Source organism: Zea mays, chromosome 7 (genome assembly GCF_902167145.1).
Source record: "Zea mays cultivar B73 chromosome 7, Zm-B73-REFERENCE-NAM-5.0, whole genome shotgun sequence".
Classification (NCBI taxonomy): Eukaryota; Viridiplantae; Streptophyta; class Magnoliopsida; order Poales; family Poaceae; genus Zea; species Zea mays.
Window position 1 is genome coordinate 9,363,208 of NC_050102.1, and position 27,765 is coordinate 9,390,972.

The window sequence follows — 27,765 nt, forward strand, 5'->3', positions numbered from 1 at the left end:
ACACACGGTTGGATTATGGTCTAATGGATTAGAATGTTCGCTTGCACGTTTGCACGTAGCGTCTGATTGTACGGTGGTTGTTGTTCTACTTTAAGTTCATTTTGAGAAGCAGTTGAATCGTTGCATATAGCTTCGGTGCTTATACTATGGATCTGCCCCTGGTCATTGCAGCATGTAAATTATTTCGGTAGATCTTCGAGTGTTCTAACACTACGGGCTAGTTTGAGAGCCACAAAACCGGAGATGATCGGAGGGGTCAAATTTGAATAAGACGGAGATTTTAGCCTTTCCAACCCCCTCCGATTTTATGACTAACAAAATATTCCTACTAATTCCGTAACACCACGCGATGGGAATTATTGTTGTTGGTGTCCCCTAATTTTTTTTTACCGCACTATGGCTATATGGCTTCAAGGCAACATATAGACACCGGTTGTGGCACGAATACCACGTGGGACCTGGCTATATAGGATTTAAAAATCGTAAGAAATAACTACTAGTCGATTTTTAAATATTGTTTATAAAAAAAAAGCGGCGAACACCGAAGCCTCCTCGTGACCGGGGCGGGCCTCTGCAACAAAACTATGACTTACAGAGGAACGCATGCGGCCATGCAGAGAGTGTCGTCAGGGTCCTCCGGTCGTCGCCTCCACGGCTCCACTGGGTAACTGATGGACGCGTCCTGCACTGCATGGTCTGCATTTGTCCGCCCCGCTTCCCTTTTGCTGATGGAATCCCGGCTGCAGGTACCGGTTTATGTCGCCTACTGCCTGCTTTGACGCACCCTCTCTCTCTCTCTTCTCTCTCTCTCCTCTCTCTCTCTCTCTCTGACTCTGAGAAAAGCATATATTGTATTCATCTATTAGTACCCAGACCGAATTCTGTTCTAGCTATATATATGTGCTTCTTCCAGCATCAGGCTGCTTAAGGCTTTACCGGCCAGTCAATTCAAGCAGAGAGGTGAGTCCTCCAACCTATCAACCGATCTCTGTTCGAATTCGACCGGTGTTCTTCTTTCTTCTCGTCACAGGAATTTAATTTCTTAGCTTCTAATGTTTACATACGCGGTTGGTTTTGATGGGGTTATTAGCACACACATATATATAGACGGAATGAATATACACACGAACAATACGATCGAATGTAATCTTTGCATTACGCATCCTCTCCTCCTTTTGCAAAGTGAAAAAGGGGGGAATATTATAACTGATAAGCGCGGCGGCTACCACCACCTGTTCATCCAGTGGCCAGTGCTATCAAAAAGGGAAAGGTGATCGTCTATATATGGATCCATGCCGAGGAAGGAGTTCGTCAAGGAGGGGCTCCATTGCTGCTGGAGCTGGACATGGTCACTTTGATGCAGACGACGATGCAGCAGCACTAGTTCCTCCTCCTTACCGCCTGTTCCCGGAGCCGGAGGAGACGGCCGCCCGCGACATCCAGCTCCGTCAGTTCTTCTCCGTGGATCGGCGCCAGCCGCCGCAGCTGGAGGTACTTCTTCATTAATTCTCAATAATTTTGGATCCTCAGCTCTATTATCGTACTGCTGTATGCAACTGCGAGTTACTACCTCCCCGTTCGTTTTTATTTGTCGTCGGGTAGTATAATATTGAACTAAGTGGTGTCAAATCAAATAAATAAAAATGGAGTTAGTATTATATTACATCAGGTTTGATTATATTAATTATATGCCTCGTTATCTATTATTATTAGTTATAGATAGAGATATGCTCTACATCTGTATGTGGTTGGCTCGATGCCAACCTAAATTTTATTTACTTTCTGCTACTTAATTAATTTCTCTAGTCATTTGTTACTCTATGTACGTTTTCTACTTCTTTATGAAGGCTACATCTATAGATGGCCAATAAGCACGAGGCCCGCGAGCCCGGTACGAAGCCCGCTGTTTGGGCCCGGTCCAAGCCCGGCACGGCCCGGTTCTATGCGGGTTCGGGCCGGGCTCAGACAAGAAACTAGGCACGGTGGGCTAGCCCGGCACGGCCCGTTTACCTCTAAGCACGTTAAGCCCGCTTTTTTGCAGTAAAACGTGATTTTCGGTCTGCTTTTTTCGTGCTAAACGGGCCGGCCCGGCTCGTTTAGGCCCGCTGCGGGCCGGGCTCGGACAGGGAATCGAGCCCGTGGGCTTAGAAGGCTCGGCCCGGTTTTCTAACCGTGCCTGACGGGTCGGGCTTCACCGGGCCCGAGCCGGACCGGGCGGCCCGTTTGACCATCTCTAGCTACATCTTACCCATGTACTACTACTCCCTTGGTCCTTTAGGGGCTGTTTGGATCCCACGAGCTAAAACAAAAGTAATTAAACTTTAGTCACTTAGGAGCTGAAGATCAAAACAAGGAGAGATAAAAGTAATAAAACATGGTAAGAAGTATCAAAATTAGTCACTTTTAGTTTTTTTAGTTTTTTTGTAGTGACTGAAATTTAGTCACTTTTGCTTTAGCTAGCTCCTAGGATCCAAACAGACCCTTAATATAAGCGCATACGAGCGTCCAAAAAATATATACAAACTCAAGGAATTCTAGGTAGCAAAGCAATTTTGTGCTAAGCAATCATAGAAGTTTGGCATGTATTATATTGTTACCTACTCATTTATGGATCAATCACCATTGATCACGTTGATGATAGCGCTTGATTAAGAAATAAAGCGTACATGCATCTCTTGTGTTCTCTCTTAACCTAATTCTAAAATCTCTACAATGCACTATATATATTATAGGATAGGACAGAAGGGAATATGCTTTGGTTTAGAACAACAATTATTTTTTTGCTAGATATTGCTTTGCTAATGATGGTGTGTCTTACAAATCTCGATGTGAGTAACCTTTTCTTTTGGTACAACTGAAATTGGGTTCCCTCAACCGACCATGCCCCTTCTAGGCTGGGAGGTTTGGCCCTATATATAAGTTCAGAATTTGATGACACTATATAGAACCTAGAATTCCTTCCCAGATTACCTAAAACCGGATACTCCATCCCGAGGAATCCAGATGATCTAGTTTATAGGATTTTCATGGTACCTAAAACTAGATAATATAGTACCGGGAAGCTGTGTTATTCAGTTTCCCATATTGCATCGCCACGAGGTTATGTGTCTGAGGGCAGCTCTCCCATCCCCCAGGCCAAGGAAACTATAGGTGGTGTGAAGAGGACACCACAATGATGCTATTACGAAAGAGAGGGATGAAGGAGGTAGAGATTGAATTGTAGCATGGCAAAGTGGTGGGGATGCAACAAAGAATACATTAATTCTATTAAGGATGGCCTTATCTCTAATATGCCTAAAAGGACTAGCTTGAGTTCTAGATAAAAGAGGTGGAGAGGGTAAGTTTGATCTATTATAAACTTAACCTGGAGATTTCATAATGTACAATAGCAAAAATCATAAACTGACTAGCATGATGTACACCTTAGGCTTTTTCTAGTCTACTCTACTTACCCAAACCCTAAAGCATTTTGCAACCTAGAGATGGATATCATCTAGTGCATGTTAATGTTGGAAAGGTAAAAACTACACAATCAACCACAATGCTTAAGCATGGTAAGTAAAAAGCTAGTCTAGGAAGGGAAAACTCATGGAAATGAGGATTTGTACTATGGCATCGTTTGCCAAAAAAACATCCCTTATTTTATGTTGAAGCTTCACCAAGCCATTCCTTGATCTACGTGTTGAGTTTAACAAAGGTTTGCTAACATAAGGCAAGCGACGCAAGCCACAAAGGCTCACCACCATGAACTGGCTCTCTTGGCTACCTTGGTGCAGTCTAATATGGAGCTTCTCCACTAAGGATGGGCTCTCCTACACAAAGTTCATGTTGGTCCACACCAAGCTCGGTGGGTTGATGTCGCCGGAAGATCACCATGAAGTCAAGTGCTCTATCTCACTAAGATTATAAGGACACAATAGTCCAAACTCTCAAGCTATCATGTTGTAACTAACTCTCACAAATATAAACACTAAGTTTTATACTATGCTTTGGATGTCATCAAATATGTGTCTGACTGGTGGATGGAGTGATTCTAGTCTCGCAATAACTTCAATAGTCGCCATCTATAAATGATTATCCAAGGGCATATATTTCCTCAAAAAGGTTGTAGTTGTTGGGTAGATTCTTGCTTTTGCAGTGAGCAATGAGTGATATGTTGGCACTCAAAACCCTACAACACCATCCAATAGGCTTTTAGATCATTAAAATTAGAGTTGTTGACAATAGGACCCACACAATGACCCCTTGCTAGTGTTGGGGAGAATGCTTTGTTCAAGGCACATAAGTAACAAACTTGTTATCTAAGTGTGTTGCAGGTGGAACGTTCATACCTATTAGGCAAAAATGATAAGCTCCGTCCGTCTAGCTTCGGCGAAGGAGTAACCGAAGGGAAGATAATCATTTGTCGAACTTGATGTTACCTTCAGACAGAGAAGGGCCATGAAGGATGAAAACGAGAGATATATGGAACATTTCTCATATTAAAAGTCGTACATACCTTTCCCGACTATGTACGTCATTTGTACATGGTGAGGCATGCTCCCGTAACTATGTACAAATATGTATACTGGCCGATCCTACAAATAGGTGTTTAGTGCCACTGCTATAGGGTTAACCAATTGTAACCCCATGTTTGTATCACCTTCGTGCAAGACCACCTCCAAAAGGCATTCGTCCTTGTGTACTTGTCAACAACTGAGATCTTTGAAGGTTCAGCATTCTAAAGGTCTCCTATGTAATGTAGTATCTCTTGTTACTCCTTCGTGTGTAAAGGATAATGAAGCGGCTTGTTTTCTTACAAGCCTAACATACAACTTGCTGAAATGATTTCACTTCGTACTTGTTACCTTCGCTATCTGCTTTTCCTATCAAAACTCTCATATATTCATCTTTGAACCCCTCGAAGGTGAATAAAGGGGAGAGTTCACTTTAATTATATTGCCCTATTATGGTTTCTTATGTAGCTTCGAAAGGAAACTAACATTTAGCGTCCACCTCTAGTGAACTCACTGGCTCGCACTACTATGCCTCCGTGAAGGGGTGGCGATGGTGTTGTTGGTTCTACTATTGATCCCGAAGGTCAAGAACATGTTGAAGCTCTATAGTTGAATGCTACCCATAGTGATGTGCACTGGGTGATCTGTTGCCACCTTCAACTCATATCATATGATTTGGTGGCCGAATTCATGGTAGTATTCAACTTGTCACCCTTACTAATGTGCACTATATAATCCAGTAGCACATTCCAACCCTTTAGTAGATCATTCAATGGCACATTCCTTTTCTATCATAGTTATTGTTTAGCATTGCATGGTACATTAGGCCAAGTCAAGTTGAACCCTATAAAATTTGCCAATTCATATACAAATGTATTCTTAACTAATGTATTTAGATGATGGTCAATGTGTGAGCACCTAGAGAGGGTGAATAGGTGACCCTACAATATTAACTCTAAACAAGACAACCTTAGTTTATAATACGTGTTAGTGAGAACTAAAACCAAGTTAGGATAAAAAGAGAGAAGCGATGAGAACTCTTCACTTGATTGCTCCTTTAAGACGAGTATTAAACTTATTAGAGAACTCGAGAAGACATTAATCACAATAATTAAAATAGACAAGAGACACAGCGATTTTTACCATGGTTTGGTCAATGCCTACTCCACGTTGTGGTGACCTCCTTTGATCAAGGGTTGCACTCAACCCCTCTCAAGTGATCCAAAGACCAAACTTTAGTGTCACAATTGTCTTCCTTATATCAATATCTCGTTGTGAGGAATATCCATAAATTAGAGTCTTTCACGCCTTACACAAATGATTACAATCAAAATCGGAGTAAGGAGAGGAGTAGAGACACACACAAGAGCATAACGCAGCAACAACACGCACACAAGCAAAAGAGAGAGCGCACGAATCAAAATGACAGAGTCACAGCTCAAGAACGCACTCAAATCTCTCTCTAACAAATCACAACGTGCTCAAGGGGTGCTTGGGTAACAACTCCATGCGCCTAGGGGGTCCTTTGTAGCCCCAAGGGACCTATGAGCCATTTGTTCTTCATTTGGAAAGCTCTGGTTGTCTTTTGCCCGCGGGTGCACCGGACACTGCACAGTCGCCGATTTGTTTCCTTCCCTGACGAAGTTGACCGTTGCCGACCATTAGACATTGTTGATCACTTGGCACACCGGACAGTCCGGTGCAGTCTGGTGACCGTTGGCCAAGCTGGCGTGACCGGCGCCGATTGCGCGGCCGACCGTTGTCGCAGACGCCCGGCTAACACCCCGGACAGTCCGGTGAATTATAGTCGGCGAAGTCCTCGCCAAACCCAAGAGCGACTAGTTTGGCTGGCTGGACAGTCCGACGAGGCCTAGACTGGCCCAAGTTTGACCAAACTTAGCCAAACATCTTTTCTTGAAATTGGCTCGATTTGAGGAGTTTCCTAGCACTTAGATGAACATAGTTAGCAACTAAAACAATTGACTAAGTGTTATAATCATACATTTGTTCCTTCAATGCAATAGGATTTGCAATATGCTCCAAAAATGCAATTTTCTTATATTTCTCAATTTGCTTTACAATCACATGTGCTCATACTGATATGAGGAGACGTTAGTTCATAGTAATGTGTTGGACATTTAATCACCAAAACAGCTAGAAATACCCAAGGACACATTTTCCTTTCACAATGGAGCTGACCCCAATGCCTTTGTTGTCTGGCTTCGCCCCTGCTCTAAATCAATCCATGATTTATGGTACCCATGTCTCTTTTATTGAAGTGGTTCCTTGACACATTTTGAAGTCCAAAGGGTTTGGTTCACACACTTATAACTCATATGTTAGTATAGAAGTCCTATAGTTGATTCAATATTGTACGTTTCTATGCTTATTTCAAGGGGGTGGTTATCACTCTTCCTAATAAGGATCAGTTGTAAAAGACAATTTTGATAAAAAGGAGCAAGCATGAGAGAACCTTGATTGAATGCTCACATCAATATAGGACATTAATTAAGTGTAGGGCTTGGAGGATGCCTATTGAAAAGAAAAGAACATGCGCAATTGATGATTGTCCTTTTTCTTATAGTACCTAGTGTTTTTCAAACGTCCCATGGACCATCAACCTAATGATTCTTCAAGCTATCCTATACTACTGCTTGTCCAAGGTTGTCCCATGGCAAAATTTACTTTGGGTCAACATTATTTTAGTATATGGTAGGCCCAACAAGTAGAAATTTTTAGCCCAAGCTAAGACAAAATATGTTCGGCCCAACGCAACAATGCGCTATGGCTAGGGTTTTTCTATATAAACCGGGTCCATTCCCATTCATGAATCACTCCCCTTCCCGTCTCGGGCTTCACCGCCGCAACACACGTACTCCCCCAATCTACTAGTGTCTCTCCACCAAATTTTTGGTCTCGGATACAACCAAGATGTCTTCATCTTTGCACGACTTAACACCAAGGCATCTTTAATGATTCCACGAGGTAAATCACTACCTATTACACTATCCTCCGCAAGGCCGAAACTCGGAATTTGAAGGAATTTATACTTACATATGGGTGATTGCTTATTGTCTTGTTTGTTGGGAACAAATAACGGATCGTGGAGACTATACTTTTCATCATATATAGAGGTAATATTTAATCCCACTATATGGTTGTAGGGAAAGGATCTTTCCTTAGGATGCTCTAGAAATAGTACGCAACTACAAAAAAAAGTGTAGGTGGATGTATCGATTCCAGCAGTCTACACTGAAGGATTCATTTATGGTGGTCTAAGATCTAGGTTCGGTATATCGCTTAATGTTTTGCTAGCATATGAGGATGTTAGATATAGCTTGGTAGATGAGGTAACCTAGCCCCGGCCTAGTCGCTATAGAGATCTAACTCTATATATCTGGTTAAGCCCCTTAATGTTTCCAAACTGATGGTTTCATTACAGGTATTTTTTTTCATTGCCCTGTGATGTAATGCGCAGAGTTTAGGTGCAGATCTTTACTCTATTAATGCTAGGAGTTTATGAAAAACGATATTTCCTCATAAGAAAAAGTACTATTTTTGGAGAGAAAAAAAACTGTATGTGTATGGCATTCTGTTTTGCTTTGCATGACATAACTCTGTGATTGAGAAAAAAAAGAAGCTGGGATTTAACTTTGTTGTTCTATATTATTATGAGAACTGTTGGTCTACTTTACAAAGTTGGAGTTTTCCTTTGAGAATTGCCTTTGATTCAATAATACTGGATATGACTCACACTGTGCATGCAGTGAGAATGATAATATATACTACTATATAGCAAGTATGCATGATGCTAGGCATCAAGACTCGGTTTCTTGTTACATGTACTGTGATGGTACTGAACCATTGCTGTTTCCTCCTCTCAGGCCAGCTGGCGACAACAACTACCAGCATTTTATCCTGGAGGCGGCGTCACCGTCGCCGATCCCTCCTCTCAACTGGCAACAATGGGTGCACAGGATGCAACTGCCCTGAGTGTTCAGCAGGGCCGAGCGAGGACAGCTGCTGAAAACCTCGTCCACGTCCCTGCCGCCCAGGTTTCACTTCCAGGTGCCCTAGCCCTAGGGAACTTTGAGCAAGAGCTCGGAGAAGACGCGCTGCTGCCGCCGGTGCTGAGCCAGGAGCAGCAGGACGCCGTGAAGAGATACAACCATCTGATGGGGGTCCACGTGGCGTACTTCCGCGTGTGCATCGACCCTACGGTGGCCAGTTCCAGGCGGCTCCTCCAGCAGGCAATCCAGGATCTCAAGAACCACTGTGCTGGCGATGCTCTGGTGGCGCATTATTACGTGAACAACAGGAACAACAACGACCCAGCAGATCAGCCAGACACTACTACGGCCATTCGGCAGCAAGCAATTGCTCGCTCTGCTGATGCCTCCTCTCGGCAGCATCATGGCGCCTGCAGAGGATTCAACGACCATCATGGCGGCGGCGTTGTTCCTTCCGTTCACCGGGAGGAGGAGGAAGCTCTGGCGGCTCCGGTGGTGGCGATGAGCATGAGCCCCGCCTTGCGGCTCGTGGACATCAAGGGCAAAGTCGCAGCTTTCTGGTGTGCATGACTGCTTACTGTCAGCAGACGCTTAATATATATATATATATACTTCAGTTACTGTAACTCTGGAAACGCGTGCATGCATGCAATGCAGTGCCGATCGCAACGGGAGCCGCTTCGTGCAGCAGGCGCTTGAGGCGGCAGCGCCGGAGGAGATCGCCATGGTTTACAAGGAGATCATGCCCTGCGTGCGCACGCTTGCCGTCGACATGTTTGGAAACCATGCCATCCAGAAGGTTAATATATACTAAAGTTTCTCGCTGCTGATCCAGTATATACATATATATGTTAGAAATTACCAATCGGTTTACCTCTGTTTGATTTTTGTCTCGCACCTGCATGCACATGCAGATTCTTGAGCATGGGCCGAGGTCCTGCAAGCGAGGGGTCATCAGTAATCTGATCGGCCATTTGTTGCCCCTAAGCCTTGACAAGTACAGCTGCCGGGTGGTACAGAAGGTCACTAGCTAGTATTTCAGATCGATTCATCAGAAATGAAGTTCGTCACCGAGAGCTCTCGCTCATCGTCATTTGGCTGTTGATCTGTTCTTTTTTTTTTGGCTGTCTCTCTGTCGTCGTCTCAGTCTTTCGACGTAGGGGAGCACGACCAGAAGGTGGCGATGGCCAAGGAGCTCGGCAGCAAAGTGCTGAGGTGTGTCCGCGACCAGTTCGCGAACCACGTCGTCCAGAAGTGCGTCGAGTGCCTGCCGTCCAAGGACATCCACTCCATCCTCCGAAGCTTCTACGGCCGGGCCAAGGCGCTGTCCACCCATCCCTTCGGCTGCCACGTCATCCAGGTTTTTGCTCTCGCGCTGCATCTGCATCGACGATGTGTCGTCGTCGTCGGTGTCTCATCTGATCCTTCAAAACTTGACGACTCCCAGAAAGTGCTGGCCCGCTGCAAAGACCACGAGATCTACCACGCGCTGACGGCGGAGATCATGGAGAACGTGAACAAGCTGGCGGCGGACAGGTTCGGCAACTACGTGGTGCAGCAGCTGGTGGAGCACGGAGGCGGCGCCATGCGGTCCGCGATGGTCAGGAGGTTCGCCGGCCGCGTCGTCGGCATGAGCTACCACAAGTTCGCCTCCAACGTGGTGGAGAAGTGCCTGGCGTTCGGGAGCCAGGAGGACCGCCGGCTCATCGCCGACGAGATCGTCGCCGGCGGCGGCGGCGGCCAGCAGCAGCACTTGGACCATCTCGTGGTTAGTACGTGGTGGCTTGCATTGCACGCGCTGTGACAGATTTTCCTTTGTTTGATTCCACTCACTCACGCCATAGTGTATTGTTTGTGAATGTGTTCTGTGTACGTACGTACGTGCAGGACATGATGATCAACCCGTACGCGAACTTTGTGATCCAGAAGATGGTGGTGACGGCGGAGGAGCGGCAGGTGAGGTTGCTGCTGGAGGTGGCAAGTAGCAACGCGGCGAGCCTGGCGAGGTACGCGCATGGACGGCACGTCATCGACGCCATGGAGAGGTTCCTTGGCGGCGCCAAGGCTGTTGTGCACGCAGACCCTGCTGCACTACCCTGCCGCCGCCGATGATGAGCTCGGCGGCTAGCGACACCGCCGACTGCAATGGCTCCTCTCGATCGATCGTCGATGCTGCAGCAAGGACCACTAGTACTGTCCACCCTGTACGTGAAGCTGGGCTGGCACATATGCATGCATGGCAAAAACAAGCCATATCATAATAAGACCAAAGGAATATGAAGGCTGCTTAGCGTCTTCATATATCATATCGCATCAGTATACTCAATTCGTCCGCTCGGTTTCTCCTTGGTGTAGAGTATAATATAGGTGAATTGTCCATCTCCTCTCGTCAGCTTAAACTTTTGTGTTAAATTGGTTGATGCTTAGAACTTAATATGGTATCAGAGCTATATATATGCCTCGAGTCCAAAAATACTGGTTATCACAATTAAATAAAAATAATTATTGCTCGCTCTTATATTCCACGTCTTTTTTAGGCTAGTCGTTAAAAATATATATTTTTTAGAATGGTTTACAACATAAGCTTAGCTCCCTTGAAAACTTAATTAAGAAACGGTTTGCAACCTACTGTACTTCTTCTGATGCTACTTAAAAAAAATATATGTCCATAAGAACTATTTCTGCAGTAGTACATTGTGGAGGAAACATAGGCAAATTTTTTTGAAAAGAGATAAATCTATATAGTTGGACCCAATGCAAGAATATTGTACATATATAATTGTGTTGCCCATCAAATGGTTAATGGTAGATGAAGATAGGTGCAGAATTAACTTATCAGCCCATGCTGCATGGATGTTGACACAACAGGAAGAAACTCAGCGTTCACAACACAGGTGTCCACGTACGTACCTAACAAAATGGAAATTGGCTAGCTAGCTAGCTTGTTTTTGCGTGGGGGAAACCAGATTTAAGAAATCATTTATTTGGTGACGAACCCTTCCTACCTGATGATCTGGTCCGCGCGCCTCCGATCCTTTCATCCTGCAGCTACGCTACGCTAGTATCACTTTTGACTAATGCGCGCGAGAGAAGATAAAAAGATTTATTAGTTACGGTAGTTATGCTACCATGACCAACTTTCTGACGAACCAACGCAAACCGCATTATTCTGATCATGCGTCATGCTCCTCTTTTTCTCACTGTATATATATAGAACACGAGCGAGCACATCTGCAACAACGCAACGCATCGCATCACAGCCAGCTATAGCCAGGCTCCTTGTTTTCCAAATTAAAGCCTTTTTTCTTAATTTCCCTAGCTCCAAGTCGAGTGTGTGTGATCGAGAGAGCTAGCTAGCAGATCGAGCGCGCGCATGATGGCGACGACGACGAGGAGTAGGCCGATGCTGCTCGCCTTGGCCGCGGTGGTGGCGACGCTGCTGGTGGTGGCCGCGCCGGCGCCGGCGTCCGGGCAGCCCGGCCCCGGCGGCGTCGTTGGGGGCGCCATGTCGTGCACGGCGTCGCTGGTCACCAGCTTCACGCCGTGCCTCAACTTCATCACCAACGGCAGCGCCTCCCCGACCGACGACTGCTGCCGGTCGCTGGGGGCGCTGATGAGGGCCAGCACCGGCTGCGCGTGCCTCATCCTCACCGGCAGCGTCTCCGTCGGCGTGCCCGTCAACCGGACGCTCGCCGTCCGGCTGCCCAGGGCGTGCAACTCCACCTCTCTCCAGCTGCAGTGCCGAGGTGGGTGTGGATCACCGAACGACTAGCTAGCTAGCTACCATCCAGTCCATGCATTACTGCAGAATTATATCGTATCAATAATCCTGTGATGATATGACGATGATGATCTTGTTGCCTGCAGACGCGTCCTCAGCTCAGAGCCCAGCTCCAGGCCCCGTCGCAGATGCGCCTGCGCCCTCTCTGTCCACGGCCCCGTTGCGTAAGAACCTAGCTACCTTTTACCTTGTCAGAACTAACCTCTCTCTCTGATGTGTATGTGTGGAAATGTTACTGATGAACGCCATTCATGCATGGTTATTACCTTCAAACTGGCAGCACCACCAGCGACGGCGGCGGCAGCGCCGGAGCCTGACGAAGCACCGGCGCCGGCCACGCCCACGGCCGCGGCGCCGGTCAGCCAGGGGCAGACGAGGCCGACGGTTGTGCCCGGCGCCTCCTCCTCCTCCTCCTCGACAGCAAGCTCGGACGCGCCAGCGACGGCTGGGTTTGTACTGTTGCTTGCAATTGGAGCTGCGCTCATGACCTGATGCGATGGTTCGCTAAATAACGTCGGAGCACTGGAGTGTCTTGGTGAATCTTATTAGCTGCTATTTAATTATTAGTATCTGTTTGTTACTAAATCGATGGTGTTCTGAACTGGCAGTGCCTGCTGTATTTTACCACATTTTTTTGTCACGGTGTTTGAACCTTTCATCAGTTTCGTCGTCAGGACTTAGCAGAATAATGTACTGTGTACTGTTATGGTGGAATATATTTTTTTATTGTCTTATTCAGCAAGAGTATGTTCGTTTTCATCTCAATCCATATGAAACTCATGTCTGAAACAATATATATATCTATCTATAAACGTAGGAAACCCTATGTCATGTGTTACCCCTCTAATCTACTGCATATGATACATCGATTTCTAGTTGAAGGATAACAGATGTTTATCAAATTATTATCTAGTAAACGCTCACTAAAATTGTTGGAAATTAATTTATTATTGTTGGTAGGTTGAAAAATGCAAGGTTAAAATGCTTAAAAACAAGGCAAACCCTACATCGCTCAATTAATCCAGAAAAAAGGCTAAAACAACAATAATATACCTAGCTAAAATAAGCCTCACAGCTAACCACACCCTAGCACAAGGGGCAAGCCGGCGAGATGTGGCATAACCGTGGATAAGAACACACCCAAGCTCAAGGGTGAAGTTGTAGCATGACCAGGTAACAAGCCGGGAATGGCAGCTTTATGAAGTGGTGGAGTAGTTCTATAGGTTGACGCCAAAGGAACTACAGAAGGGTCTCAACACTCTCGTTATTTTGTAGCTTGGGAGATTTGAAAGCATTGAAATGTTTGCGTCTATGACAAAGTTGCACCGGACGTTTCGGTGGAGCTACAAAATATTGCCGATGAGGGCTCTCCAGCGTTTTCGAGAAAAAAACAAGTTGTTAGCACAAAGGTGAACATAAGACAAAGATGCAACATTAGACAATGATTATCTCTATCTCTATCTATACTTTAAAGCACTAGTTTTGACTATCGTGTTGCGTCACACGCGAAGAGCACGATTGTTCCCCTCCCCCTCTATTTTCTCCTCAACATCTCGTCTAACAACCCGATAAGATAAGTCTTATGTTTTACATCTCTCCTAACAACCAAATAAGACAAGTCTTTATCTCTTGCATGCGCAATCAACCATACAATCAACACGAGCGTTTATATTAGCCCCAAAAACTTTCTATCAATTTCACCTCTCCGCCTTTCTCACCTAAATTCTTCCGCACCACAAGAGAGAACGTCGAGCAGGCCATCCTGCTAACCTTCAAGTCGCCATCCACCTTCGCGCCCCACCGCGGCGCCACCTTTACCTTTCCCGTCAACAAGCGCCTCCAACCTGCTCATAGGCTAGAGAACGCTCACATGGAGGGAAAGGTTCATAGGAGGGGGGGAGCCTCCAACCTGCTCATAGGCTAGAGAACGCTCACATGGAGGGAAAGGTTCATAGGAGGGGGGAGAGAGATGCTTGGGAGCCAGAACCGGGGCCCGAGGCCTCGGTCGGTGAAAGTCGAGATCATTCACGATCTTGCGCGCGTCGGCAACCTCGCCGGTGTCTAGAGAAAGCTACGCCGGTGTCTAGAGAAAGCTACGAGAGGTCGAGATAACATATGTGTGATTTGTTTTCATGTAATCGTTGTGCTCTAACGTTTTATTAAATAATTTATATGTCGTTCTCAACGGGCATTGTACCGGTGCACCGTTATGGTATCACCTTGCAATTCGCTGGCCACAACAGACTATTTGACGATGCCTTGAAGGACGGACATGATATTGTAGGGACGTAACTGTCACCATGCTTAGCGTAAGCGAAGTCCTATGCCAAGAAGGAACTGTCATGCCATGCGTACGCCGTCAAGGTGGACTGCGGTGGGTGGTTATTCAGTGACATCTCTCACACCATAAAGCATCACCGGTGCCAACCATGAGCTGGGCTTGAGCCCTCGCCCCTCATACCCACAAGGAAAATCATAGCAGCCCATATCGAATTGCAATAGCATGTTGAGCCTCTTGTGGCAGAATGTGCTTCTCTCTAAAAAGGAAATTTACAAAATCTCGTCAAACACTTCAAACCAAAGCCAAAAAAAGGGCAACCCTATTTACCACCATAAATGAGATGGGTAGTGGGATGGAATGGAACCAACCCAGCCCTTATTGATGTATATTTAAAGGAAACAACAACAGTTATGCAGCATAGGGGGGACAGTCTTATCTCCTCAGTCTTTTACTAAGTAAACAGAGGCCATACCACAACCCTATTTACCAGAGGAAGGTAGTGCAATTATGAGACGCTCCGGTGAATGCCTTCAACATCAAATCAAGCAGCAGCCTTCGCCTTCGCCTTCGCCTTCTTAGGAGGCGGATTCCCTCCGGCAAGAAGAACGTAGGAGTAGAAGCAGATCATTGCGGCACTGATAGGATTAAGAGATTGACAGAAGCGCAGTGAAGCATGATATGAGAAACGAGATATTAACATATATAACTTTGACAAAGATTATAGTAGTGGATTTTCCAAAAGAGAAAAAAAATACAGGAAATAAAGGAGCACCTCAGCGCGACGTAGAATCCCCACGGAAGCAGCTTCCTCGTCTGTGAGGAAAAGAGTAAAGGTTGATCAGAAAGCTAGCCCAAGTGGTCCTCGATAAAACGAATTACAGTCTGACTTACAGTGGTGTACGCCTGGCCGTGCTTCCATGCTACGGCAGCGGCAATGCCTGCAAATAACGAGCGTAGCATAGCATATTAATTATCATAGGTTCCATCCATGTGCAGAATTTCAGTTCAGCTTACGACAGCTGGTTAACAGGGCCAAACATTTACAGACACTATAGTTTGCCTGTTCAGAATGCACTTTAATGAGATCCAGAGAATATCAGCCTGCATCCAAACTCCCAGCCCTGCTCCAACAAAACCTGCCAAGACGGTATGTTGCAGAAAACAAAACTACCTGCTTGCGCCAGTATGAACGGTAAGCTGGACTTCCCGCTCCTCCAGACATTGAGGCTAAGTACAGCCAGGGCCAATATGGCAAGGCCAGGTGCAACGCCAAAGGTAAGACTCGCAGGGCTCCTCCAGAAGAGAAATCCAATAAGGCCCATGGAGAGTAAAAGTCCACCTGAACGAGAAAATTTGTAACTTTAGGGTTTTTTTTTCTCCTGATACTTTAGAGAGAATGTTGAATGGATAGCATAGTATTGGAGAAACTGAGAAGCTCTAAAAAAGGTTGAGATATTGATAAAATGCTTAGAAGCTCCCTAAACCCCTATCTAAAGATTTAGTCGGGGGGGGGGGGGGGGGGGGGGGGGGTTGGAAAGAGAGAAGACATAGAAACAAACCACGCTGCTATATCAGTAGTACCGAAGCAATAAAAAAAACTTCTACTTAATTGTATTCACCAAAAAGTTTGCTAGCTGCAAAGCTGGAATCATACCAAAAGGTATCCCTAGGCAAAAGTCGTGTATCTTTGCACACTTCTGCTGAGGAGCAGCCTCCTGCTCTGTATATTCATTAGCAGGTGCTACAATTGTTGGCTCTTCGGTTTCGCCACCTGTTTGCTCCAAGGTGGCTGCAGCTTCACCACCTGTTTCTAAGGTGGCCTCAGCTTCACCACCTGCTTGCTCCGAGGTGGCGACAGAATCAGCAGGAGTGGTATAGTCTGCATTCACGCACATTGTAGTCCATGGCTGCAGGGGGCAATACAGCAGCAATGGCGTGAGAGGAAATATTAACCACAGATATTAGGAGTACAAGAGGAAGAACATAAGAAGGGTAGGTACTAGGTAAACATGCCGGATCTTTTTTGCTAGGAAAAAAATGCTTCTACAAAAAGGAAGAGAACTAAGCTATTTGAATGGAAGCTACAGAGTTCAACAAATCTTGTTTTCATGACAAATACGCCCTTTTCGCTTTTATTATGTGATGAAAGATACTGGCACCTAAAATAATTGATAAAACTCCAAACATGAAGTGCATGAGATCTAACATTTGGCTTAGCTTCGAACTCATGTAATCGATGTTAGCTTAACTGAGACAACATCTACAGGTAATTAAGCTAAAGCAGTGTTTTGCAAAGATAATATTTGGATTGAAGCAGCATCCAATAGCATGATCAAACAACATATTTGCAGGGAAGCTTTGATAGGTATTAAGGCACTCATGACAACAACAGTTGAAAAGCTCAGAGTCTAAACTTAACTTCAGTAATGTAATACTCCCTCTGTCCCAAAATAAAATTCGTTTTACAGATTTGTTAGATTCATACAATCCTTGTTGTATGTGTTTTATATGTGTCTAGATTCATCTTCATCCATTTGAATATAGACATAAAAAAACAAGAGCTAAAAGGACTACTATTTTGAAACGGAGGGAATACACACCAAAAATACACTCTTAGGTATTAATCAAAGTTATTCAGAACCCTAGGCACATGTTCATTTCAGAAACAGAGCGAACAAATGTAATACCATAATAATAAACAAAACTGTGGTTCCCTAAACTCAGACCACCAAATAAGCATAGCTGTATTTTTAGACTTAGGAATCTAGTTGAATAATATCATATACTTAAATATAACACAGATAAACAGAGCAAACTAATGACACATGACAGTTCCGAATACTCTTACCGCAGCACAGATAAGCCAAATAAAATATAGAGCACAATTGTACAAAAAAATGATTGGACTCCATAGGATTCAGACAAAACACACGCTACTAAAGTATTTGAGTAACTTGAACCACAAGCAATATGTATAGTTGATGTTCAGATAACACAATAGTGAAAACAATACTTTGCTAAATTCAGATTTAAAGAACAAAGACCACAAAAACTGCACATGAATACAGCTAGCTCTGAACAAATTAACACAGAAAAGATTTGGTAACTAAATCCACCATTATACCTGACTAATCCTAGTGAGATACTGAAAACATGAGACAAGGGCACTGCTGCATACAGGAACAGCTCTTATAGCAGTCCAGTTGATTGTATTGGCACAGGGAACAGATGTTCTGACAAATCGACAAGTTGAACCTACAGACTCATTTTGAGATGAAAGTTTCTCCTTTAATATCCACAGCTAGTTGAAATGTTTCTATTTCTCGTGAGTGGATCCACACAAAAGTTTGGAAATAAAACTGAACCGCTTTACAAATTGACACGGTAAATCGCTAAATCAGGATAAATAAAGGCTTGACGACCGCTCCTGAAAAGACACGGTATATGTCCCCTGGGAACTTTCACAGTAACAAGCATGGATTGAAGCTTCCACCGTTGTGATCACCAGATTCAAGCTTCCATGGCTGGCAGATACAGATACCCCGAGATGGGTTCATTCGCTGGACTGACCTGTGAATCTGAGGACGAATTCCGTGACGAGGACAGCCATCGAAGTTCAGGGCCGCCGCAACGAACTTGGCCACCTTGGATCCCGGATCTTGGTGCGGCTCGGTGGAAGGAAATGCGCGGACTTTGGTGTCGCGCTCCTGCCTCCTGGGGCAGTGGCCGCCGCCAAGCCTCGGGTAGCAGATGAGTGCGCAGCATCGGCGGCAGATGGGCGCGCGGTAGGTGGCAACTCCGGCGCTCGGCGGCGGCTATGCGGGCTTCGTCGCGGGCGGGCGGCGTGTGAGGGCTGAGGACCGAGGAGCAGCGAACGCGACTGCGAGATGTTGGATTGTTGGCAGATGTTAGGTTCTCGCGGGTCAACGAGTTGACCGAGATTCGAAGGGTGTGGAATGTACTAACCCACACAAATGACATATATATTTTACGTCATAAGTGTAAAAAATATAGGAGACATACCTTAATGAATGAATATTTTTAGCACGTTTCTCTGAGTCTAAGATACGATTTCATCCAGCATATAAATGAGTTTTGTGTCTTCAGGAGTTCTACTGAAAAAAAATATAAAGCCTACATACATTGAATCATATGAATGATCTTTTTAAGTGTATCTAGTGCTTGAAGAATTGTATTATAGTATCTAGGTTGTATATGCATTAAGGTTGTTTACATCAGATCGTCTGTATAGTCGTGCAAAACTACAAGTGGGTTTTGGTGATTTGAATAATAACAGGACTAATCAGCTTGCTAAGTGTTGAACAGGAAAGTAAAAAAAGCAATCATGATTGAAAACGGTCAATAGTCAAGGATTGGCATGAAAATGTCTCATATATACAGATGTTCATGATAAAAAAGTATAAAGGATCACCACTCAGCAACGATGAATGAATCATGAAATAATTAGGTTTATTAGGTTCATCTTATTCTTTAGTTCCCATCCGTCGACTTCGCCCACCTCCGCGAGCGCAACTCTCGCCTAGACGCACATATGCCTAGTGGAGTCCCTAGCCTGGTGGCACGCCCTCGACGACTTGTCGCTCATCGTGTTCGCGCTCTCCTGGCTCAATGGAAACCTTCGCCCGTCCTGCATGCTCCTAGCCCTACTGTCGGCTCTACTCCCGTCCCTCCCATGCACATTTGCCACGCGCTCTTCGCGGCCTGCCTCCTGAGCGCCCACGAGGCTTGCGCTGGACAAAGAGGTGGTGGAGCACAAGTCCACCTACGCCATGAAGCTAACCATGATAGGGATGATGGGAAGGAGAAGAAGAGGATCCGCGATAGCCATGGGAAGGATAGAGACAGTGAAGGAAGACAACAGGAGAAAGAGAGGGGGAAAGGCACTAGTTCAGAGAGAGAGGGAGGTGGAATGAGAGCGGATGAGTCGGAGCTGCTCGGAGCGATGCCATATCAAGGAAGAGGAGATGGTGAGGGAGCTGAAGCGCGAGCGCGGCGAGCGGCACCACTATCGCGAGCATGACATCATCTACAAATGCGTGAACTCTCTTATATGCAAGTGGAAGTGAGTAGGTACACAGAAAGTAGCAAAGATATAACTCTTAGTTCAAATATATTAGCAAGAGTCACTCATCGAATATAATTGTACATCTGAGAGCACCTAGAGGGGGGTGAATAGGTGATCCTGTAAAACTTAAAACTTAACACCACAAACTTGATTAAGAGTTAGACAAATGAAATCAAGTGAGTAGAGAGGAGAGCTCTTGTGAAGCACAATAGACACAATGAGGACAAGCACAAGAGACACGAGGATTTATCCCGTGGTTCGGCCAAGTACAAAACTTGCCTACTCCACATTGTGGCGTCCCAACGGACGAGAGTTGCACTCAACTCCTCTCAAGTGATCCAATGATCAACTTGAATACCACGGTGTTCTTCTTTACTTTACTCTTTCCCGTTTGCGAGGAATCTCCACAACTTGGAGTCTCTCGCCCTTACAATAAGAATCACAATGAAGCACTAGAGTAAGGGAGGGAAGCAACACACTCAAATCCACAGCAAATACGCACACACAAGATCAAGACTTGAGCTCAAAAGAGTATCACAAGGTTCTCACTAGAATGGAGCTCAAATCACTAAGAATGCCGAACAAGTGTGCAAGAATGAAGTGTGAGTGATCAACAATGCTCAAGGAATGCTTGGTGTTCTCCTCCATGCGCCTAGGGTCCCTTTTATAGCCCCAAGGCAGCTAGGAGCCGTTGAGAGCATTTCAAGAAGGCAATTCTTGGCTTCTGTCGCCTGGCGCACCGGACAGTCCGGTGCGCCACCGGACACTGTCCGGTGCGTATTTCTTTCCTTCTTTGGCGAAGCCGGCCGTTGGCGCACTGGACACTGTCCGGTGCACACCGGACAGTCCGGCGCCTCTTCTGATCGTTGGCTCTAGCCACGCGTCGTGCGCGGATTCTGCGGCCGACCGTTGGCCCAGCCGACTGTTGGCTCACCGGACAGTCCGGTGCACCACCGTCGAAGTCCCGAGAGCAGCCAGTTGACAGCCGCCAGCCTGGCGCACCGGACACTGTCCGGTGCACCCAGACCGAGCAGCCTTTTGGCTGTACACAGCCAACTTCTCCAAAAATTGTTTCTCCTGTTTCTAGCACTTAGACACAATACATTAGTCTTAAAAAACAGTGTACTAAGTCTAGAAACATACCTTTAATCTTGATTTGCACTTCTTGAGTCCTTGGCACAATTTAACACTTAGGCATTTGTGTTGGACACTTAATCACCAAAATACTTAGAAATGGCCCAAGGGCACATTTCCCTTTCAATCTCCCCCTTTTTGGTGATTTATGCCAACACAATAAAAAGCAACTAAAAGAAGTGCAACATCAATGCAAATGAAAACTCAAATTTGTTTTGATTCAAATTTGGCATATTTGGATTATCCTTTGCCACCACTTGGTTTTGTTTTTGCAAATCAACCTCAAATTCCTATCTCTAAGTCAAACACACTTGTTGAGACATAAAGAGAGTTGTTCCAAGAGAAATTGATCAATGATTTCAAAAACTCCCCCTTTTCCCATAATCAACCATTCTCCCCACAAGAGGCCAACTTTTGACAAAAGAGACAATAAGAGATTTTTGACAAACCAAAAGTCCTAACTCTACTATTTTCAAAATTCTCAAGTGGTAGCTGATCCATTTCTTGCTTTGGCCTTATTTTCTCCCCCTTTGGCATCAAGCACCAAAACGGGATCAATTTTGGCCCTTTAACCCTATTGCCTCACCAAAATCTTCAACTAAGAGTAAAAAAGGCAATAAGAGTACATAGATGAACTTGGAGTGAGTTACTCTCTCATCGGAGTGCAGTGGAAGTCTTGCATGGTCCAAGTCCACCTTTTTCCTTTCAACCCTCCTTTGGGACTAAATTAAGCAAACTCAAGCACACAGTTAGTCTCAAAGGGTCAAGTTGTAGCACATCTTCCCCCCAAATGTGTGCATCACTTGCAAATGGACTTGTGAGGTCCGGGGAGTGCTTGTACAACTTGAGCACCATAAATAAACAACAAAATGCATTAAGGAACATGATCAAGGCATAAAACACATGTATGCTATAAATCAATCCAAGTTCCACGAATCTAATACATTTAGCTCACTACGCAGCTTGCAAAAGGTCGACTCATCTAGAGGCTTGGTAAAGATATCGGCTAGCTGGTTCTCGGTGCTAACATAAAACACTTCGATATCCCCCTTTTGCTGGTGGTCTCTCAAAAAGTGATGCCGGATGTCAATGTGCTTCGTGCGGCTGTGTTCAACAGGATTATCCGCCATGCGGATAGCACTCTCATTATCACATAGGAGTGGGACTTTGCTCAGATTGTAGCCAAAGTCCCTGAGGGTTTGCCTCATCCAAAGTAGTTGCGCGCAACACTGTCCTGCGGCAACATACTCGGCCTCAGCGGTGGATAGGGCAACGTAAGTTTGTTTCTTAGAACTCCACGACACCAGGGACCTTCCTAAGAATTGGCACGTCCCCGATGTACTCTTCCTATCGACCTTACATCCAGCATAATCGGAGTCTGAATATCCAATTAAGTCAAAGGTAGACCCCTTTGGATACCAGATCCCGAAGCAAGGCGTAGCGACTAAATATCTAAGAATCCGCTTCACGGCCACTAAGTGACACTCCCTTGGATCGGATTGAAATCTAGCACACATGCATACGCTAAGCATAATATCCGGCCTACTAGCACATAAATAAAGTAAGGACCCTATCATAGACCGGTATGCCTTTTGATCAACGGACTTACCTCCCTTGTTGAGGTCGGTGTGTCCTTCGGTTCCCATTGGAGTCTTTGCGGGCTTGGCGTCCTTCATCCCAAACCGCTTGATCAAGTCTTGCGTGTACTTCGTTTGGGAGATGAAGGTCCCATCCTTGAGTTGCTTTACTTGAAACCCAAGAAAATAGCTTAACTCGCCCATCATCGACATCTCAAACTTTTGAGTCATCACCCTGCTAAACTCTTCACAAGACTTTTGGTTAGTAGAACCAAATATTATGTCATCGACATAAATTTGGCACACAAAAAGATCACCATCACAAGTCTTAGTAAAAGAGTTGGATCGGCTTTCCCAACTTTGAAAGCATTAGCAATTAAAAAGTCTCTAAGGCATTCATACCATGCTCTTGGGGCTTGCTTAAGTCCATAGAGCGCCTTAGAGAGCTTACACACGTGGTCGGGGTACCGTTCATCCTCAAAGCCAGTGGGTTGCTCCACGTACACCTCCTCCTTGATTGCCCCGTTGAGGAAAGCGCTCTTCACATCCATTTGGAACAACCTGAAAGAATGGTGAGTAGCATAGGCTAACAATATACGAATTGACTCTAGCCTAGCCACTGGAGCAAAAGTCTCCTCAAAGTCCAAACCTGCAACTTGGGCATAACCTTTTGCCACAAGTCGTGCCTTGTTCCTTGTCACCACTCCGTGCTCATCTTGTTTGTTGCGGAACACCCACTTGGTTTCCACAACGTTTTGCTTGGGACGAGGCACCAGTGTCCAAACTTCATTTCTCTTGAAGTTGTTGAGCTCCTCTTGCATGGCCAACACCCAATCCGGATCTAGCAAGGCCTCTTCTACCCTGAAAGGCTCAATAGAAGAGACAAAGGAGTAATGCTCACAAAAAATAACTAATCTAGAACGAGTAGTTACTCCCTTGCTTATGTCACCCAATATTTGGTCGACGGGATGATTCCTTTGAATCGTCGCTCGAACTTGGGTTGGTGGTGCCGGTTGTGCTCCTTCCTCCATTAAATGATCATCTTGTGCTCCCCCTTGATCACATGCCTCCTCTTGATGAACCTGTTCATCTTCTTGAGTTGGGGGGATGCACCATCGTTGAGGAAGAAGGTTGATCTTGTTCCTTTTGTTCCAGTGGCCTCACATCTCCAATCACCATGGTGCGCATTGCGGCCGTTGGAACGTCTTCTTCATCGACATCATCAAGATCAACAACTTGCTCTCTTGGAGAGCCATTAGTCTCATCAAATACAACGTCGCTAGAGACTTCAACCAAACCCGATGTGTTGGGGACTTGTTCTCAAATGCTTAGAATTAAGAACAAGGCAACATAAAATGTTAAATGTTAATGTCCTTCGTCTATGAAACATTATCCTCTTGAGAATAATGTTTCTTGGACGAAGGTTGATAAGAGCATAATTACGAAGCTCAAATCTTCGTAATAAAATTTCGGTAGAAATTATAAAATGACATAGAATAAAAGGTATAAAAAGGAATAGATATATCATAGATGAATTACATTGTATTTACTTAATATAATGAATCATTGAATACAATAATACCTTTGCCTTGGCAAAGAGTTGGATTCCGAGAGATGCGATTGCAATTAATCGAATGCCTGAACAGTAACGGAATACTGTTCACTATTTATAGGCACAGGACGCAGCCTGTGAGGAATTACAAGTATGCCCCTTATAAAAACTTACAACATTGACTCAGACCTTTATGGACTAAAAGGTCATTCTATCTTTAAGTCGGTTTGTAATGCCGAAGCTTTACGAAGAGGAACCTTCGGCTATCTTATACAAACAGCTTCATCCGAGGACCACTTCTTTCTATAAGACCTTCGGCGACGAAGCATAGACCCAACAGTAGCCCCTTTCGCGGTGCTAGATCGTTTTTCGTAACGAGCTTGATCCGTGAAAAAAGTTTCTTAGGCTTCGGAGCGCCGAAGGTCTCAAAAACACCTTCCCTGAGCTCGTTGTCGAGAAACGATTCAATCTCCCTGCGCGTAGCGGCCCCACCTTGCAGAGTTACTGTTCGGTCTCTGCGGTCCACCGTACAGCGAGTGTGAGCGGGTGTCCGCCTGGTGTAAAACTTCTGGCGCTTCGCCTTCTTACCTGCAGCACTATATAAACAGACGAGTAGGTGTGAAGTTACCACAGCATTTACTGCTATTTGCACTGTTTCGCTGCCAAAATTTTTAACCGTCACCGAAGCTTGTTTGTCGGAATCGAACGAAGCTCCATCTTGAAGCCTGCTTCGGAGGAAAAAAGTATTAAAGTTTCACAAGTTCATAGTTTAATGGCCAGAGTCCGTTCTACCGCCAGGGTTGAGCGTGAGGGGGACGAAACTGAAGCTTCGGAGACTGTCCCTATCTCCGAAGCCATGCAACGATCCGGGCTAGTGACTTCGGAAAAGATTCCTAGTGATGATGCGGAACAAGCAATCGCTGAAGCAGAAGAAGATACTGAGGAAGCTGACCCCGAAGATGATTATCACCTTGCTACGCCAAGCAAACCCAGCCATTTGGACTTCGGGAAATCTACTGTTTCGAAGGCTGATCTGTCCAAGATGGTAAAGTCAGGCTATTTTACTGAAAATCAAAAGAAGCTATTACGCTTCGGGGGAGAAGAGACTACCCCAAAGCCGGAGAAAGATGAGATTGTTATTTTTAAGAGCTTCCTAAAGGCTGGATTAAGATTCCCCCTTCATGGGATTATTGCAGAGATATTGAAGAATTTCGGAATCTATTTTCACCAGCTAACCCCTAACGCTATCGTTAGGCTTAGTGTTTATATCTGGGCACTCCGAAGCCAAGCGGTGGAACCGTTTGCGGACAGCTTTTGCCGAGTTCACGAACTGCACTATCAGACAAAGGCTAGAAAGGATGGATTACATGACAATTTTGGTTGCTATAATTTTGCTTATCGGAAATCTACGAAGTATCCTGTGATCAGCTACCGAAGCAAATGGGCAGCAGGGTGGAAATCGGAATGGTTCTATGTCAAGGTTGATGACGATAAGGAAAAGCTTGTGCAAAGTCCACTTGAACTAACCTTCGGAGAAACCCGCCCCCAGTGCCACATGTTACCAGAGGGTCCGACTCAAAAAGCAATGTATGAATTCAAAATAATTGCAGAGCACATCAGTACAAGGGACCTGGTCCAGGAGTTTTTGGCTTTCAAGGTTTTTCCTAGTGTAAAAGAGTGGGAAATGCCGAAGCTGAAGGGGGAGAAGAAAAAAGGTGAACTTGTACGTTTACCTTACTACTTCAAATTTAAGAAATATTTTAAAACTCCTTGCCAAGAGTGGCTGGATACGATTGAAGTGATGTGCAACGAGATACTTGGCAATTATTCCAAAAAAGAAGATCAATTGATGACCGCAGCCTTCGGCACCCGTCCGAAACGAAGGCTAAATCGAGTGTTGGACGCCTTGGGTTTCGAATACCCAGACTACGAAAATCTGAACAAAGGTGTCGGAGGCCAAAAAAGGAAAAGGGTAACTGAAGCCTTAGATGAAGGTGAAAAAGAGCCAATAAAGAAGAAAATTCCGAAGAAAAGGAAAGCTTCTTCTCCGAAGCAACAAATATCCGAAGCAGAAGAAACCCCCGCATCACCTTCTGCTGCTGTTGTTGAGGAAATTCTGAAGGTAATGACTGAATCCTTACCTGCGAAGCTAAGTCCACTGGGTCCTCAACTGACAAAGTTTTTTCAGAAGGACAAGGAGCCCGAGAAATCGAGGAAAACAATCAAGGCAAAGAAACAAAGAATCATTACCGTGACAGAGGTAATTGACAAAATGCCGCCAAGAGCTTCGGCCCAAAAAACACGAGCGGCTGCAGAGGGGGCAGATATTGAAATTGCACCTTCGGAGGCCGCAGCTGCCGAAGCTGCCTCAGCTGAAGATTTGAATTTGGAGAGCACAATTGAACATATTGACCAAATACTGCTAGACATGGCTGCAGAAGAAGCTACCACTGCTGCCGAAGAGGCCGTGACCGCAGCGTCAAAGAAAGGAAAAGAAATTGCTGATGAAGCTTCAGAAAACGAAGCCTTCGCATTCCAAAACTTAGTTGGAGAACATCTATCAAAAGCTGAAATAGAAGAGCTTAAAGAGTATGCCAAATCCTGTGGATACAAACCTGGGGCACTCCTCTTCGGAGGCGTTGATGATGAGAAATTAGAGTGTATTCGAGACCAAACAGGGGCCAAAGTTATCAGTACTCTGTCCAAGAGTATTGGATTCCCGAAGCTAGAAACAGACATCAGCCGCTACCGGCGACAACATGTCGTTGGTAGTTTATTTTACTCCAACTTCAAGGTGAATAACTTGTCCCTTAACTTTTATTGCTTCTAATAAAAACATGTCTGACGAAGGTTGTGTTCGTGTAGAGTATGCTGTTGAGCAAAGCCTTGCAAATGCAACAAGATCTTGAAGATAAAAAGCATGAAGTTATAATTGGAAATTTGGAAAACAAAATAAAGGAGCAATCAGATGCTTTCGAGAAAAAGAACTTTGAGCTCCAGGCAACCGAAGGTTTATTGGCAGAAGCTGAAGCAAAAATATCAGAACTGAACACGAAGCTTCTCCGCCAGTCTGAGCAGTTCGAACGAGAAAAACAAGATCTTAGTGCAAAACTTGAAGCCGAAGCTCAGCAAAATTCAGATTTGAGAAAACTACTGACAAGTCTTCAAGAAAAATGCTTGGAATTTAGCAACAAGTGCATTCAACGATTAAGAAAGATTTTTTACTCAGTTGGAGCCAGCAGTGAAAAATTCACCCCCTCAGCTGAAGATCTACCGAAGACCTTCGAACATATTGAGGGGGAGATTGACGAGCTCGACGAAGTCATAGCTGGGCATGGTGACTTCTGTGCCTGGGTGGCTTCTCGAGGGACTGCTGCAGCTTTCCTGAAGGCTGGCTGTGATCATGGGAAGATTGTCAATAGGCCAAATTTCACTTTATCACCATCAATCCTGGACGACATTCCTGATCTTGCCCGAAGTATCTCGAACAGATTTGTAAAAATGATATGGACAAAAGGAGGGCGAGAGAAGGCTGGAGACGAAGCTCGTAGCCACCTTGAACCAGTAAGAAACCATACCTTATGCTTACTTTTTCTTGTAAGCTTGATTTTGACTTACAACAACCTTATTCATGTAGGATGACGAAGCCGAAACCGAAGATCAAGAATGACGCCGAAGCCGAAGCTCCTTGGGGATTAGATAGTAGACTGTAGACAGTACTTGAGAAACTTTTTGAGATAAATTTTGTAAATGTAAACAAAACTTGCTTTTAATGTACTCTGTTCATACCTTGTAATATATCCTTAACCTTTCACTGATGTATGAGAAATGCTTTGATGTGGACGAAA

General features: G+C 45.1%; 3 protein-coding genes across 7 annotated transcripts; 2 read left to right on the top strand and 1 right to left on the bottom strand.

Annotated features, from left to right (window-relative positions):
• Positions 1-555: 555 nt before the first annotated feature.
• Positions 556-11,024, top strand: LOC100381993 (uncharacterized). 5 transcript variants are annotated; one of them, XM_035960648.1, is made up of 10 exons: positions 556-960; positions 1,245-1,491; positions 4,317-7,481; positions 7,606-7,630; positions 8,381-9,066; positions 9,164-9,305; positions 9,421-9,528; positions 9,654-9,866; positions 9,954-10,274; positions 10,394-11,024. In XM_035960648.1, exons 5-10 carry the CDS (start codon positions 8,462-8,464, stop codon positions 10,616-10,618), a joined length of 1,614 nt encoding a protein of 537 aa, XP_035816541.1. In that variant the 5' UTR covers positions 556-960; positions 1,245-1,491; positions 4,317-7,481; positions 7,606-7,630; positions 8,381-8,461; the 3' UTR covers positions 10,619-11,024. The 5 variants fall into 5 exon arrangements, with proteins under 5 accessions (XP_035816541.1, XP_035816539.1, XP_008651632.1 ...); XM_035960646.1 differs by lacking the exon at positions 7,606-7,630; XM_035960647.1 differs by lacking the exon at positions 7,606-7,630 and having other exon boundaries at positions 768-960; positions 4,307-7,481.
• A 717-nt stretch (positions 11,025-11,741) lies between these two features.
• On the top strand, positions 11,742-13,019 carry LOC100281299 (lipid binding protein). Its single transcript, NM_001154217.2, has 3 exons — positions 11,742-12,252; positions 12,374-12,451; positions 12,568-13,019. Exons 1-3 carry the CDS (start codon positions 11,880-11,882, stop codon positions 12,777-12,779), a joined length of 663 nt encoding a protein of 220 aa, NP_001147689.1. The 5' UTR covers positions 11,742-11,879; the 3' UTR covers positions 12,780-13,019.
• A 1,741-nt stretch (positions 13,020-14,760) lies between these two features.
• Positions 14,761-18,535, bottom strand: LOC103632000 (protein FATTY ACID EXPORT 1, chloroplastic). Its single transcript, XM_008653859.3, has 6 exons — positions 18,139-18,535; positions 16,223-16,475; positions 15,740-15,907; positions 15,460-15,506; positions 15,341-15,381; positions 14,761-15,203 (listed from the first exon to the last, which is right to left on the bottom strand). Exons 1-6 carry the CDS (start codon positions 18,331-18,333, stop codon positions 15,110-15,112), a joined length of 798 nt encoding a protein of 265 aa, XP_008652081.2. The 5' UTR covers positions 18,334-18,535; the 3' UTR covers positions 14,761-15,109.
• Between the last annotated feature and the right edge of the window lie 9,230 nt (positions 18,536-27,765).